General features: G+C 45.5%; 1 protein-coding gene across 4 annotated transcripts in view; it reads right to left on the reverse strand.

The window, feature by feature from the left end:
• Positions 1–16,774, reverse strand: part of MCM10 (minichromosome maintenance 10 replication initiation factor) — a 42,449-nt gene that overhangs the window by 10,769 nt on the left and 14,906 nt on the right. For 2 of the 4 annotated variants that reach the window (XM_017347688.4, XM_089311744.1), the window contains exons 8-16: positions 15,884–16,051; positions 13,385–13,501; positions 11,542–11,741; positions 9,777–9,877; positions 7,021–7,131; positions 6,818–6,935; positions 4,738–4,942; positions 2,455–2,599; positions 1,022–1,137 (exon numbers count right to left, since the gene is read on the reverse strand). In XM_017347688.4, coding sequence (XP_017203177.3) covers positions 1,022–1,137; positions 2,455–2,599; positions 4,738–4,942; positions 6,818–6,935; positions 7,021–7,131; positions 9,777–9,877; positions 11,542–11,741; positions 13,385–13,501; positions 15,884–16,051 — 1,281 coding nt within the window. Of the gene's footprint in view, positions 1–1,021; positions 1,141–2,454; positions 2,600–4,737; positions 4,943–6,817; positions 6,936–7,020; positions 7,132–9,776; positions 9,878–11,541; positions 11,742–13,384; positions 13,502–15,883; positions 16,052–16,774 lie in introns of all 4 variants that reach the window. The other 2 variants (XM_008268096.5, XM_070055687.2) reach the window with 1 other exon arrangement.

Here is a 16,774-nt window from a genome sequence, read left to right on the forward strand (position 1 = left end):
AGGCAAGGAAGGACCTCAGCTTGACATGTGCTTCAAGTGCAGTGGGAAGATATAAGGAACTGTCTCACTGGCCATTTGCTAACTGACAAGAGAGTCACTCATTCAGGGCAATGGTACTGAGAGGGTGCAGCACTGCCCCCAAGAATATTCAGATTTTTGTTATCTAATGACTGCTATCTTGGCTGCTGGCAGGGACCAGGGATGCTACATATGGAGTAGTCCACCTCACAACAAAGGGGTTACTCCTTGTTCCACATGGCTTCTGAGTGTTCTCCAGGACATCTGCATGCCTGAGAAACCTGAGTATAACCCTGAACCTGACCGTTATTACATAATCCTCCAATATTTGCACATGGCTTTAACATACATTGATTATTCCAAGACTACAATTATGCAACGTCTGTATATACTCAGGGACAACTGTGGTTTTCCAAGATTATTCTAATCTTCAAGAAAATCAAAGAAACGAGCCTATGGTATTTAAATTCACAAGAAAACACACCTTTACCAGTCTATTTCTAGCTGTCTCATTTGCACTTATAAATTGAAGCCTCTGACTACTCATTATTTCTTTGAGGGTGACTGTGTCTAAATATTTACACAATGACATATCTATCTTATCAGAAATATTTTTCCTTCCTTCTTTATAGCAGGACACTATCAAATATTTTCAAAATTACTAGTATAAGTACTTCATATTATCCATGCATTTTTATTTTGAGATGAGAAGGAGATAATTCAGAACACTTGTTTTTAAAAAGGGGCATTGGGAGTAGCAGAGTTACTACTGATATAGAGCATATGAAATGTCAAAAATAAAAATATTCTTCAGTGCAAGGGCAAGGGCAGAACTGAAATCCGCAAGACGTACTCCTTCTCTTGAAAGCAGACTCAAACAAACAGTAGCTGAAGCTGCCTTCAGCTCCTGCTTGGTGTACGTCAGAGCAGCACTCTTGGCCCTGTAACAAAGCACCCAGGGTCTGAGGGTGTTGACACCACCCTTGATCCTTTGGGATTTTACCTCTTTCAGGATGCTGGTGTGCTTTGATTTGGCTTTGAGAATTTTCTGAAATTCCTCAGATTCCAGGTAGGCAAGCTGTTCTCTCCTTTTCTTCTTGGCAGGCTCCAATTCGTCCTCTGCTAGAACAGGAAGGAACAATGTTAGCTGTTACACTGAACTTTCAGAAAGCCAATGTGGGCCTCACTGACTCAGCTGCTTTCCCCTCTTTCCCTCTCCATCCACCAGGTCCTATAAACCTGACTTGGGGGGCTGGCGCTGTGGTGCAGCAGGTTAACACCATGGCCTGAAATGCCAACATCCCATATGGCCGCTGGTTCTAGCCCCGGCTACTCCTCTTCCAATCCAGCTCTCTGCTATGGCCTGGGAAAGCATTAGAAGATGGCCCAAGTCCTTGGGCCCCTGCACCCATGTGGGAGACATGGAGGAAGCTCCTGGCTCCTGATCAGCACAGCTCTGGCCGTTGCGGCCAATTGGAAGGAAGACCTTTCTCTCTCTGTCTCTGCTTATCTGTAACTCTGCCTTTCAAATAAATAAATAAATATTAAAAACAAACAAAACACCTGACTTGGTACCAGCAGGGGAAAGCTCTCAAGTAGACCAGAATCTCTTTGTCACATTAAAATCGGAAGCTGACTATACTATTTTTGTAACAACAACAAAAATCTGATTTTAAATGACACGAGTTTTGTTTTTGTTGTTGTTGTTGTTGACAGGCAGAGTGGACAGTGAGAGAGAGAGACAGAGAGAAAGGTCTTCCTTTGTCGTTGGTTCACCCTCCAATGGCCACCACGGCTGGCACGCTGCGGCCGGCACACTGCGCTGATCCGAAGGCAGGAGCCAGGTGCTTCTCCTGGTCTCCCACGGGGTGCAGGGCCCAAGGACCTGGGCCATCCTCCACTGCACTCCCGGGCCACAGCAGAGAGCTGGCCTGGAAGAGGGGCAACCGGGACAGAATCCGGTGCCCTGACCGGGACTAGAACCCAGTGTGCTGGCGCCGCAAGGCGGAGGATTAGCCTGATGAGCCGCGGCGCCGGCCCAAATGACACGAGTTTTAAAAATGTAATTTAAAAGAAGAGAATCATATCTTTCAAAGTAAATCTTTCTGCTGAAAGTTGATGGGAAAATGGAATTAAAAGGTAAGTTTATTTTGGTGCAAAAATTTTGGAACTCATGTTTATAGCTTTTTCATAGTACGCATTTTTCATGAACTTTTGGAAGACGTTGTACATGTGTACAAAGATCCAATGAGGAACTGTGCATAATTTCATGTGATTATAAAAAGCAATCACTTCCAGTTGAAGAAATTCTATTTAGATATATATAGGGAAGAGGCAGTCAAGTGATGACTGGATACCAGGGGCACTGGTTATGGTTTAGAATACCTCCTTTATTAACAGTTCTCTTTCCCACTGCTAACTTTGAAACTGCAGTACCTTGAGGAGAAATCGCGTTGTTCTTTTCCACACGTTCCTTTACTTCCAGGATGTCCTGGGTGTCCTTTTGCTTCCTTTTAATGTTGTTTGGATCTGTTTTTGTAAGAACCTGGCCTTTTGTTCTCAATTTAGCAATAGCAGCTAACTAGGAAAAAAAAGAGAAGGAGGTAAAAATACAAAAGATAGACATCTTTAACCTTACACTTCTTTCTGGTTATTAACCAGAGGATGATGGCTGTTCTTGAAAATGTTTTTTCTTTTTTTTAAAGATTTATTTATTTGAAAGTCAGAGTTATACAGAGACAGAAGGAGAGGCAGCGAGAGAGAGAGAGAGAGAGAGAGAGAGAGAGAGAGGTCTTCCATCTGCTGGTTCATTCCCCAATTGGCTGTAACAGCCTGAGCTGTGCTGATCTGAAGCCAGGGGCTTCTTTTGAGTCTCCCACACAGGTGCAGGGGCCCAAGGACTTGGGCCATCCTCCACTGCTTTCCCAGGCCATGGCAGAGAGCTGGGTCGGAAGTGGAGCAGTCGGGTCTCGAACCAGCGCCCATATGGGATGCCAGCGCTTCAGGCCAGGGTGTTAACCTGCTACGTACGCTACAGCACTGGCCCCCAGAATGTTTTCATTTCAGGGTGAGCATTGTGGTACGGTGGGTTGAGCCCCAACTTGGGATGCCCACATTGCCACAGTGAAGTGTCAGTCCAAGTGCTTCTTACTCAGTGCTTCTCCTCTAGCTTGCTGTCAATGTACCCTGGGTGGCAGCAGATGATGGTCCAAGCACCTGGATCCCAACTACCCATGTGGGGGACCTAAATAGGGCTCCAGGCTCCTGGATCTGGCCTGACCTAGCCCTGGATATCACAGGCATTTGAGGAGTGAGCCTATGGATAGAAGATCTCTCTATCATCCTGCCTTTCTGATAGTGCTTTTGTCCCTGCACCCATGTGGGAGACCCAGATGAAGCTCCTGACCCCTGGCTCCAGTCTGGCCCAGCCCTGGCCATTATGTCCATTTAAGAAGTCAAACAGCAGATGGACGTTCTCTCTGTAACTCTGCCTCTGTAAATCTTAAAACAAAACAAACAAAAAAACCCAGGAGCCAGGAACTCCATCCAGGTCTCCTACATTGAATGGTAGGAACCCAACTACTTGAGCCACCATCTGCTGCCTCTCTGGGCACATTAACAGAAGCTGGATCAGAAACAGAGCAGCCAGGACTCAAAGTGGCGTTATGATAGGGGATGAGGGCAACATAAGCTGCAGCCTAATCTGCTGTACCACCACGCTGCCCCGTGAGATTTCTTTTAAAGAAAGATTCATTAAACCACTAGTTTAAAGTCTCATCTCAACAATTCCAAGAACTTTTTTCCCAGTGCCAGTGTCTCCACCTGTAAAACAATACCTTCCTTGAGAATATCTCCTTCAGTCTGTTAGGACATGGTATGGAGACAGTGGCATGAACCTGCTCAGATTAAACTAATGGTGTGATTTATGTTGACACTATTTTTTTTTCTTTTTATTTATTTTCTTTTAAAGATTTAGCCATTTCTTTCAAAGTCAGAGTTACACAGAGATAGAAGAAGCAGCAGAGAGGGAGAGAGAGGTCTTCCATCCGCTGGTTCACTCCCCAACTGGCCGCAATGGCTGGAGCTGTGACACTCCGAAGCCAGGAGCCAGGAGCTTCCTCCAGGTATTCAACGCAGATGCAGGGGCCCAAGGACACTGGCCATCCTCTACAGCTTTTCAGGCGATAGCAGGGAGCTGGATCGGAAATGGAGCAGCTGGGACTCGAACCAGTGCCCATTTTGGATGCTGGCACGGCAGGCAGCAGCCTCACCAGCTACCCCACAGCGCCAGACCTGACACTATTATCATTTCAAACTGCTTTGCCTGTAATGATCATGATTGCTAAACAGCTGTTAGGTGTCTGTCTTTCCTGGATGTAAGTACACAGAGTTTGACACTCAGGGTATATCTCACAGAATGCAAAATTAAATGTTAAAGAGAACAGATGCCGGGGCCAGTATTGTGATATAGCAGGTAAAGCTGCTGCCTTCAACACCAGCATCCCTTATGGGTGCTGGTTTAAGTCCTTGCTGCTCCACTTCTGGTCCAGCTCTCTGCTAATGGCCTGGGAAAAGCAGCGGAGCATGTCCTGAGTATCTGGGTCCCTGCCATCCACGTAGGAGACCCGGATGAAGCTCCTGGCTCTGGCCTGGCCCGGCGCTGGAAGATCTCTCTGTCTCTCCCTCTAACTCTGACTCTCAAGAACAAATGCCACTTACCTTTTTGGCCTCTGCTAAAGCACTTAGTTTTGGTTTTGGAGGTGGTGACTCATCAAAGAAAAGAACATCATCTCCTTCAGAGATGCCTCGCCCAAGCTTCGGCGTCTGCGTGGCCGGGGCTCCTTCCAGCTGTGGGAATTTGGGGGGCTGTCGGGATGAGGATGGCATGGCGGGGCTGCTGACCTCACTTGAGCTTTGGAGAAACCTTTACAAAGGAATATGAAGAAACGAAATATGCAAACGGGGCTTCCCAGAGATGAAAACCATGTCTGCAGAACTCCAAGTGGACTGAGAGAATGTAGGCAGTCGATGACTGTTTTCCACTGCTTAGTTAATAATTCATATCAGCACACTATAAGAACAACAGTAGTTTCACTAACTCTGGTTACTTAACCTTCCACTGAATAAGCTATAACTGTTCTACCACTTCTCTGCTGAGTTTGTAAACTGCCCCTCAATGATAGACAAACGGCCCCAAGATACATGTTTTGTTTGGTCAGAAAATTCTGAAAGTTTTCCAATTGTAACACTCTCTGACAAGTGCTCTCTATTTCAAGACTCACAACCCCACATGAATTTTTATGTCCTTATATACATTTACATCAACTAGAGGCACGTGATAAATATCTGTACAGACACCCTACCACACCTCTAAGTAGCCTACTGGAGACTAATTCTCTTATTTTTCCAAAGAAATCCCTCTTTGACTTAGAACTGCCTTTGCTTTCCATGGAGCCATCTGCCCTTCAGGAGCTGATACCTGGGACAGCATATCGGTGAGATGCTGGAGTAGAACTGGTCTGAGTTTGAAACTTAGTTCTCTGACATTCAGTTGTGTTAAGAGTAAAACACAGGTCACAAACCTCCCAGAGTTACTGAAAGGACCGAAGGAGATGCCGTATTTATGGACTGTACTGCACGGTGTATACTAAGCTCCTGCAGACAGTGCTCTTATCAGCACTCAACCTGAATTCAGGAATCTTTGACTCAGCTACCTTCCACATCCGCTTCTATTTGATTTTGCCTCCAAAATGACTCTCTATTTTAAGTGCCTCTTTTTTATCATTTATTTTAATAACTGCAAAAATCTACTTATTGGCTCTGCCTATAATTAAAAACCTAATTGTGGTAAATCAAGAAATGAAAGTCAACAGGTAAGTGCACGCTTTCCTCTTTTATAAAAATCCTCTTCCTATTTCACTCCTTTCCCTTTCCCACAGTGATGCTAAGGACTCTAACCTGCATCCTTAGTCACTAGCCTAAGTAGACACACACAGCTTTAAAAAAAAAAAAAACATTAAATAGAGAAACAAGAAAGAGATGGACAGAGCTCCCTATCTACTTGTTCACTCCTAAAAGCCTGCACAAGAGGGGGTGGGGTACAAAGCCAGAAGCTGGGGACTCAATCCAGGTCCCTTCATGGGGTGGCAGGAACCCAATTCTGTGAGCCATCACCGCTGCCTCCTAGAGTGTACATGAACAGGAAACTGGAGTCAGGAGCTTGAGACTGGCACTGAACCCAGACACTAAAGTGGGACATGGACGTCCTAATAGATGTCTTAACAGCTAGTCCAAATGCTTGTCCCCATATCGCCTAAATGCTATCTAGGTTACAATAGGATGATTTAAAAACTAATAAATTAAAATGTAACCACAGGGCCCATGTTGCAGTACAGCAGGTTAAGCTGTAGCTGGCATCCCATATGGGTGTTGTTGGTTCAAGTCCTGGTTGCTCTACTTCCAATCTAGCTTCCTGCTATTGTGCCTGAGTAAGTGGCAGAAGATGGCCCAAGCCCTTGGGCTCCCGCACCCATACAAGAGACTCGGATGGGGTTTCAGGTTCCTGGTTTCAGCCTGTTCCAGCCCTGGCCGTTGTGGCCATACGGGGAGCAAACCAGGGGATGGAAGATCTCTCTCCCTCTCTCACTGTCTAACTCTGCCTGTCAGATAAATAAATGTTTAAAAAACAAAAATTTTACTCATCAAAATCTGACGTCATATTTTTGAAATCTATGAAGACATCCTGAGGACTCCTCAGACGAGTTGCCTGAACAGGGAATATAAAATGTGCTACTCTTACCGTTTCTGTATTTCTTCTGATTTCCTTTTCCTTATCTCCAACATGTGCTGCTTCTGTTGTTTCAAGAGGGCTGATGCCGAAATAGACTGGATGGCAGGTTTTGGGCTCCCCATGATTCCTACAATACAATACACATCTGCAGGGTTTCGTGAGAGGCAAAGGAACCCTGGCATACACAGGGCAGCCACACAAACTAACTGTACCTGAAGCCTTGGTTTTGGCTAAATGTTGTTTTAAGTTCCTGGCTCCAAATGTCGGCAGGTCCATCAACTCCCTGAACTCCTCAGAGCAAGACAGGCTCTTCTGGGGTATTCCTGCAATGCATACACATCAGCTTTAGAGGACTCACAATCCAGACAGTTGGAATCACCACTCTGAGCCTGTGCTCATAATTTAGTTATCTGCAAATGAATATCAAGAAACAAAAACCTCTTAATCTTGAACATCAGACTAGTAGGATTAGAATGGTATCATACATGAGAGAATCTTTAAAGGTCTGCGGAAAATATGTTACCGCATAATTTCAAAATTTTATGGCAAAAATAAATGTGTCTTTTAACTCCATTTATTTCATGACTTTTTTTTTTTTTACTTTTTATTTTATTTGACAGAGTTAGAAAGGTCTTCCTTCCGTTGGTTCACCCCCCCAAATGGCTGCTATGCGGCGCGTCGCAGCCAGTCCGCTGTGCCGATCCAAAGCCAGGAGCCAGGTGCTTCCTCCTGATCTCCCATGCGGGTACAGGGGCCCAAGCACTTGGGCCATCCTCCACTGCCTTCCCGGGCCATAGCAGAGAGCTGGACTGGAAGAGGAGCAACTGGGACTAGAACCTGGCACCCATATGGGATGCCGGCACTGCAGGCGGAGGATTAACCTAGAGCGCCACCACACCGGCCCCTATCCATGACCTTTTAAAGTACCTTTACATGTTACTTCAAATAATGATTAAAATACGAAGCACTTAAAATACTAAGCACTTAATATATGTGGGTCATTTCTTTTTTTTTTTATTTTTATTTTTTTTAACAGGCAGAGTGGACAGTGAGAGAGAGAGACAGAGAGTGCCGTTGGTTCACCCTCCAATGGCCGCCGCGGCCGGCGCGCTGCGGCCGGTGCACCGCGCTGATTCGATGGCAGGAGCCAGGAGCCAGGTGCTTTTCCTGGTCTCCCATGGGGTGCAGGGCCCAAGCACCTGGGCCATCCTCCACTGCACTCCCTGGCCACAGCAGAGAGCTGGCCTGGAAGAGGGGCAACCGGGACAGAATCCGGCGCCCCGACCGGGACTAGAACCCGGTGTGCCGGCGCCGCTAGGCGGAGGATTAGCCTAGTGAGCCGCGGCGCCGGCCCCATTTCTTTTTCTTCTTTAAGATTTATTTATTTGAAAGGCAGAGGGATAGAGATTGAGAGACAGAGACCAATATTCCATCCTCTGGTTCACTCCCCAAATGCCCATAACAGTCAGGGCAGGGCCAGGCTAAAGTCAGGAGTCAGGAACTCCAATTCAGTCTTCCATGTGGACAGGAGAAACCCTAGTACTTGGGCTGTCATCTTCTGCTTCCCAGGCACATTAACAGGAAGTTGGATTAGAAGCAATGTGGGATTAAAGCCCAGGTGCTCTGATGTGGGTGTCCCAAGTGGCAGCTCAACTCTGCACCTCAATGCCCACAGGGTCATTTCATGCACTATTCTGGAATATGCACCATGGATGAAGAGTACATGCTAAGCTCTGACCACTGTTTATGACTACAAGCACAGAGTTGGGAGAAGTATTCTGATTCCAATGCTGGACATTAAGTTTTTCCTAGGAGGCCAGCACTGTGATGTAGTGGGTAAAGCCACTGCCTGCAGTGCTGATGTCCTGTATAGGCACCAGTTCGAGTCCTGGACGTCCACTTCCAATCCTGCTCCCTACTAACATGCCTGGGAAAGCAGTGGAAGATGGCCCAATTGCTTGGGTCCCTGCACCCATGTGGGAGACCTGGAACAATCTCCTGGCTCCTGGCTTCAGATTGGCCCAGCTCCAGCAGTTGCAGCCATTTGGGGAGTGAACCAGCGGATGGAAGATCTCCCTGTCTCTCCCTCTCCCTGTAACTCTGCCTTTCAAATAAATAAACCAATCTTAAAAAATAGGAGATTCCAGGCCAGCTTTCTGCTGTGGCCCGGGAGTGCAGTGGAGAATGGCCCAAGTGCTTGGGCCCTGAACCCCATGGGAGACCAGGATAAACACCTGGCTCCTGCCTTCGGATCAGCGCGGTGCACCGGCTGCATCCGCCAGCCACGGCGGCCATTGGAGGGTGAACCAACGGCAAAAGGAAGACGTTTCTTTTTCTCTCTCTCTCTCTCAATGTCCACTCTGCCTGTAAAAAAACAAAAAAACAAAAACAAAAAAAAAAAAAAAAGGAGAAAAAAAAGAGTTTGACCCAGGAGCAGGTATTCAGTGTAGCAGTTAGGATGCCCATGTGCCCTATCAGAGTACCTGGGTCTGATCCCCCAGCTCCTGCTAACATGTACTGTGGACATTGGGAGGCAGCAGTGATGGTTCAAGTACTTGGGTCCCTGTCACCCACATGGGGGACCTGGATGAGCTCCAGGCTCCATGTTTGGACCTGGCCCAGCTCTGGGTGCTACAGGCTTTCATAATGTGAACCAGCGGAGAAGCTCTCTTTCTGTTTCTCTCTCAAATAAATAAATAAAATAAACTATAAAAATTGTTTGTCCCAGATGTATTAAGAAAATTTAAGCAGCACCCACAACTTAAAAAAAAAAAAAAAAACAGCTGAGATGAATATGCTGCTTTTCCTGAATGTTCTGCCAACAGGCTGAGCCCTTCACATGCCTCCCTAAGTGTGGGTAGTGAGTGGGTGTTCCCAACTTTAGGAGTATAAGCTACGGCTATCTTGCACCCCAAAGACTGCATATTTCAACTGGAGGAAGAAATTGTGTATGGAGAAACAAAGTTACCGAGCTTTTGCTGGGTTTCCTGAATGATCAGGTCCGTGCCCTTCACGACCAGATTAGTCAGAGTGGTCTGAATCTTCTTCTTGGGAGCAGCGGCGGCTGCCCTGAAACGATAAGGGCCGCCCCCAAAGGGAAATCACGCAATGCCCGTGCTCTGGGGAGGCAGAGGCGCAGGCGCAGACACCTTGGCAACTGTCGAAGACGCTCAGTACCAACCTCCTACGCTTCCTACAGACACGGCCCTGCAGCTCAGCTGCTTCCCGCAGTGTCTCAGGAGAAAAACGAACAGCAGCCAACTAATCTGCTTGAGGCCATTCTAGAAGGGCAAGAGATAAAAATATATGCCAGCATTTGATGTGGAAGTCTAGGGATTTATCTTAAAACAATTAAAGACCACGCAAAAACTTAAAGTATTATCGACTGCGGCTTAGTAAGTAAGTTAGAAACTCCATTAATGTTTATCCATAGGGAACAAAGGAATGCCATGCAGGGGCCTGCGTTGTGGTGCTACAAGCTAAGTTGTGGCCTACAATGCTGGCATACTGCTCTACTTCCTTTCCAGCTCCCTGCTAAAGTCGTTGGGAAAGCAGTGGAAGATGGCCCAAGTGCTTGGGCCTCTGCGACCAATGCCGGAGACCTGGATAGTGTTCTGGACTCCTGGCTTTGGCCTGGCCCAGCCTTGACCATTGAGGCCATTTAGGGAGTGAACCAACAGGTGGAAGATCTCTTTATCTGTCTCTTCCCTTCTGTCACTCTGCCTTCCAAATAAATAAAATAAATCTTTAAAGAAAAAAAAATACTACGCAGCCACTAACAATAATGCCATAGGTGGATATTTTGCAAAAAACATTTTATGTGGGGGAAAAAAGAAACAAAGTTACAAAGTTTGGGTGCAGTGTAATCTCATTTCACAGTACCAAAAATGTATACATTGAAAAAAAACAGACCTCAAACAATTAGAAACATATATATCAAGGAACTAAGTTTTCTAAGTGGTAGGATTATAGGTGGCTTTACTTTTTTCTTTTTGATTGGACTGTATCTTCTTTTTAAAGACAATAATGTGTGAGGATTGCTTCTAACAATTTGGAAAAACACAGAGATTATTTTACATCTTAAAAAATGTGCTGATGTTACCAAATAGGCAGGAACTGTAAGTCCTCTTGCCCAGCTCCTGTTGGGAATAGAAACAAAGTCTGCTTCCTGAGTCAGCTGCTGTTCCCCTGAATGAAGTCTGTGCCCCTGTCACGTCCTCCTCGCTCTGTACAATAGGTGACAAGGCCATTGCACATCTAGTTCAGGGACTCCAGGGACCATCTGCAGCCCCCAGAACAGGTCAGGTATACCTGCAGCATCACCCTACTCCCCACATGCCAGTGGCGTATTGGCTCACGGCACATTTGCTCAACAAATTCAACTCGGGTTCCCAGAGTTCTGCAACTTCAAACCAGTCGTAAGGGGAATGGCTCAAAGGATGTTAGCACTTTTAGCACACACTCAATGGCTGTGCAGCCAGCCCTAGGAAAGTGGCACTGTCCACTTTGGGAGTCAAAGAGGTTGTATGTTAAGGGCCATCATGACATGACTTAGTCCATCTCTCCCCATGGTGTTCCTTCCTCTCCACCAGGGAATAAAACAGGTCTTCGTCTGCCCTGTTACCGGCAGTGAGCTGGTATCCTATGAGTTACAGGAAAGCACACCCACTGGGTCTACTCTTATTAAGCCAAACAAAGCCCTTGCCCCCAAAGAAGCCCCCAAACCAGCTTACATCGAGGCTGCGTATGACGCAGAAGAAACTCCTCCATAGTAAAAACCATCCTGACACAGCCGTTCTTTCAGGCTGGCGCCTCTGCGGGTAAACTTCTTAGGAATCCGTCCTCCGGAAAAAGTAGACTGCAGATCGGCTCGCTTCGCACTGAGCTTCTTGTACTGAGCCTGGACGTGATACTGGCAGTACTCACAGTCGTTCTGCAAAAGGAAGAGCGGCTGCATGGGGACTAGGGCGTCAGACGGGGAGCGATGGTGGAGACGCAGTTCTGGGTCCCATTCCCCCAGCCTTGCAAGGCACTCTTCTGCATGCAGACTCCTCACTGCCTTCCATCAGGACCAGCCCCCAGGGGGAGGGCTGTGCAGTTGCTGAGGGGCAGAAGTTCTTAAATACTCTTAATTTCCCTGTAGGGTACTAGTCTGATAAAAGAACAAGTGATATAATTCATGCCTTTTGCCCTCTTTCTACAATGGAAATAAAACAAGTTTCCAGGAGGAAAGCTGAAATGGTGCCAAAAAAGAAGTTGGCTGCACGGTCATATGTTGTAGGATTCCTTTTGTATGATATATCCAGAGTAGGCAAACCCACAGAGACAGCTGGTGAGAGGTCACCCCTTGGAAGGGGATGGGATTATGGGATGGGATGATTACTTAATGGGTACAGGATATTTAATGCAGTGATGAAAAGTTTTGGAACTAGAGGACTAGTGGATGAACAACTGAAAACCTGAATGGTACATTTTAAAAACAGTTAACTTGGAGTGAAGAGGGGGGTGTTTGGTCTAGCAGTTAAGACACACGCATCCCATTCTGGGTTGGATGCTTGGCTCTGGCTCCCAATCCCAGCTTCTTGCCAATGTAAACCCTGACACTATATAGGTCACGTAACTGAGTCTCTGCCACCCACAAGGGAGACCCAGATTGAGTTCTTGATTCCTGGCTTTCACCAAGCCTAGTATTAGCTGTTGCAGGCATCTGGGAAGAGAACCAGGGAACAGGAGCTCTCTGTCTCTTGAATTAAGAAAAACAGTCAACTGTATGAATGCAAATTTTACTTCAATAAAAAATAATTCAAAATGTAATAAACTTAACATAATAAGTTTAATAAATTAAAAAATGTCTATCGACCAGTGAATGAATAAAGAAAACATAGTATAGGAATGCAATGGGATACTAACCACAAAAGGAATGAAGTACTGACACATGCTGCACGAAGGATGAACCTTCAAAATATTATGCTAAGTGGAAGAAATCAATCACAAAAATGTCACATAATGTGATTCCATTATATGAAATGTCTACAGTAGGCTAAACAATAGAGGTGGCAAGTAGATCAGAGGTGGAGGGGCGCACAGTAACTGTTAATGGGGATGGACTCCTTTGTAAGGAATGAAAATACTTGGAAATTATACAAGTGATTGTTGTAGAACTCTGAATCTGCTAAAAAGGACTGGACTAAACACTTCAAAAGGACAAATTATGCAATTATGCATGAATTATATCACAATGAAGTTTTTTTTAAAGCTCTAAGAAAAGGTGTATTAAAATATGGGCTAAAATAAGGTTTTCAGTGTATTTCATTTGATCTTTGGGACTACAAAAAACTGAGGGCACACTAAAATTCTTTCTTATATCTCCCAGCCAGTGGCAAAAGATCACCTTCCTAAGAGGTTAAACCCCCTGCCTCAGCTTTTTAAACTGGCAATTATTAACCACACATTGAATATTCTCATTTTCACTTTTCCTGTTAAATTCAGTTCCAAATTGGCCATTATAGCTAAGGTACCATCAGTCTATTCCTAGTAGTTCCCTTCTATAATAATCCTAACAAGGCTGAAACCAACCAAATTCACAGTCTGGGTACATGGTTCTCCATTCTTCTTCTTTGCTTTACAGGTTCCCAAGTCAAGAGCTTCTCCCATAATTAGGACCTTTTGGGGATGATCAATAGATAAGCACACCTGCTTAAAAAAAAAAAAAAAAAGAGTGGGTAGAAAGTAGGAATTAAAGACAGACAAAACTGTGGCTGGTGCTAATTTAAGATCTTACAGTCTAAAGGAATTTGAAGCCAGCATTCTAAAAAACATTTTTAGAAATGACAGTGCAGAAGATACAGTTCTCTTCCCAGTATCCATCTTGTCCTCCATCTCCACCATCAGAATCCTGTTTTAATGGGCTGGCCTTGGGTAATGGATCCTGTTCCCTATCCCATAGAATTCCTTATAGCTAGCAAGCATCATCTGACCTGATTACGATTTAGCCAGTTAGCATCAGTAGGAAGCAGTAGGGAAGCCTTTGCTTTCCCATTAAATGGAGACAGAAGAGGCTGGCTCACCCTTCCTCTTCTCTTCCTGCTCTGAATGGAGATATTGCAGGATGGCAGGTCACCAAACCACCTGGACTGACCCAGCTCTCTCCCTCACAGTTCTCAAGCAGAGTATACGCAGAATGCAATGTCCTGAGATAAGCAGTCTGAGCCTTGTCCTTCTCCTCCTAGAACAGGACGCCCTGTAATACTTGAACTTAGCCAATTCCTGTGGCTGCTGGGTCATAAAACCCCAAGCAGTGTGATTTCAGAGTCTCTCAGCTATGGCATGAAGAAGGCTGTGTACAGATAAGATTGTGTCCACATTGCACAATTTTCTTAAGCCACAGGGAACAGACAGACCCCAGATGCACCCCAGGCTTCTGTTGCTTCCTTTTGTCACCTGTGAGTAATGAAGCTTCTTTGCCTGACTTGTGTGAGTGCTCTATGTTATCAGACTCATACTCTGGCAGCTGGCTTTGTGCAAAGGCCCAGAACCTGCCAGATGTGGGAATCTTCGCAGAAACTGGCAACATGTTTGGAATCCTCCCTTGGGGCTGGTAACCAGCATGTGGTGTTCTCCTCACAGGCATTGATAATGTGCACAGGATTCTGCTTTACAGCAATGGCTTTACATAAACCCATCTTGTGATTAAGAGGAAAAGGCTGAGAGATTGACAGAGATACATACTGTCCTGACATCACTAACTGCGCATGTCTCGATTTTTTCACTATGTAAGGAAAGTAAAATCTGCTGTTCATTGTTAAAAAGAAAAAAACAAAACAAAACAAAAATCACCTGCAATGCCTGTTAGAGTCCTGGCTGCTCTGCTTTCAAGCCAGCTCCCTGTTAATAAGCCTGGGAAAGGAGGAGATGATGGCCCAAGTATTTGGGCCCCTGTCACCCATGTGGGAGACCCAGATGGAGTTCTGTATTCCTGGCCTCAGCTTGGCCCAGCTCCAGCCATTGTGGCCATTTGCAGAGTAAACAGACAGATGTAAGATCTTTGACTACCTCCCCACCCATATCTCTATCACTCTGCCTTTCAAATAAATAAATCCTTAAAAAAAATTAATGGAGCAAAATTCTCTGAACGGTAGAACTCCAGGAACCTTGGAACTAATTTGAAAAGTTACAATGAAAGCAAATTGTGGGGCAGGTGCCCTCATCCTGCATCACAGTATCTGGGTTTGAGTCCTGGCTCTGCTGATGCCTCTAGCTTCCTGCTAACCTGCACCCTGGGAGGTAGCAGCTGATAGCCCAAATACCTGGGTTTCTGCCACCCATGTTGGAGATCCAGACTGAGTTTCAGGCTCCTGGCTTTGCCTGGTCCAGCCTTAGCTGACAGGCAGTCACAGAGTGAACCAGAGGACGAAAGATCTTTATCTGTCTCTATGCCTTACCGAAAAAAAAAAAAAAAAAAAAAAAAAAAAAAAAACACCCAAGAAAAAAAGAACTGCAAGAAAAGGGGAAAAGGGGGGGGGGGGGGGTTAAATAGAAAGTAGTTAACACAAAAACATTTTTTATAGTAGGTGAAAACTCAAAATATTGGAAGGTGATGAATGAATGAACAAACAAATGAAAAGCAGATTACAGTAAATTCAACAATGCAAAACTAGCACAATGGGCTAGTGCTGTGGCAAAGCAGTAAAGCCACTGCTGGTTCGAGTCCTGGCTGCTCCACTTCCAATCCAGCTCCCTGCTAATGCACCTGGGAAAGCAGAAGATGGCCCAAACACTTGGGCCCCTGTATCCCTATGGGAGACCCAGAGGAAGCTCCTGGCTCTTGGCTTTGGATAGGCTCAGCTCTGGCCTTTATGGCTATTTAGGGAGTGAACCAGAGGATGAAAGATCTCTCTTTCTGCCTCTGCCTCTCTGTAACTCTGCCTTTCAAAAAAAAAAAAAGGGCAACCACTTTGAACTCTTAAAAACAAAAATAGCATGACTTACTTCCTGGAGGTAGACTAACAGAAATGTTTTTGATAAAACTCAGCTAATTTGTAGACAATCAATCAAATCACAGAAACAGATCCTCACCTCCTCTGACCCATCTCTGGGCTTCATGGGGTTAGCGTTGAGCAGCCCTACGACGGTGCCTTGCTCCGTTTTCCAGAGTTCTCTGTGAACTTCTCCAAATAAGAACAATGACACACAGCGTGTCAGGTCACGAAGATCATTCAGCCGCCAGATGCTAAATGTTTTCCCCTGGAACAAATATTCACTCTTGTTCTTGACAGTGTTTTAACTGTGGTTTATACTGCCTCCATTTATGGTTCAAGGGCTTTATTGTAAAAAACACCTATAGGCAATCCAGCCTAAATATGTCATCCTCACAATGCTAATTATTTATGAATCCTTTCTCTAGGCCTCAGGATTCTATGCCCCTTCCCACTTTGGAGATAAAACAGAAGGCAGGCCTGTAGGCAACCATTAGGAGAGTCAAGTTCTCAGCACATCCTTTACACAAATTCCCCTTGGATACCAACCCCATGACAATGTGGCCATTTTAGAATGTAAGAGAAATACTTGGGGCTGGCACTGTGGCATAGTGGATTAAAAAGCTGCCAGCAATGCCATCATCCCATATGAGCTCCCATGAGTGCTGGTTCCAGTCCCAGCTCTGATCCAGCTCCCTACTGATGTGCCTAGGAAAGTAGTGGAAGAAGGCCACGTCCTAGGACTCCTGCACCCAGGTGAAGACCTAAATGGGATTCCAAGTTCTTGGTCCCAGCCTCGCCCAGGCCCAGCTGTTACAGCCATCTGGGGAGAGAACCAGAAGATAGAAGATCTGTCTCTCTCTCTTAGTGGAACTTTGCCTTTTACATAAATAAATAAATCTTTAAAAAAAAAAAAAAAAAAGAAAGAAAGAAAAAAGAGAATACTGACAGGTCCTGGGTAACAGATTAAAGACAAGGGTCTCAGGGCCAG

The sequence above is a fragment of the Oryctolagus cuniculus genome, chromosome 13 (genome assembly GCF_051225735.1).
Source record: "Oryctolagus cuniculus isolate XC-2025 breed Fujian yellow rabbit chromosome 13, ASM5122573v1, whole genome shotgun sequence".
Lineage (NCBI taxonomy): Eukaryota > Metazoa > Chordata > Mammalia > Lagomorpha > Leporidae > Oryctolagus > Oryctolagus cuniculus.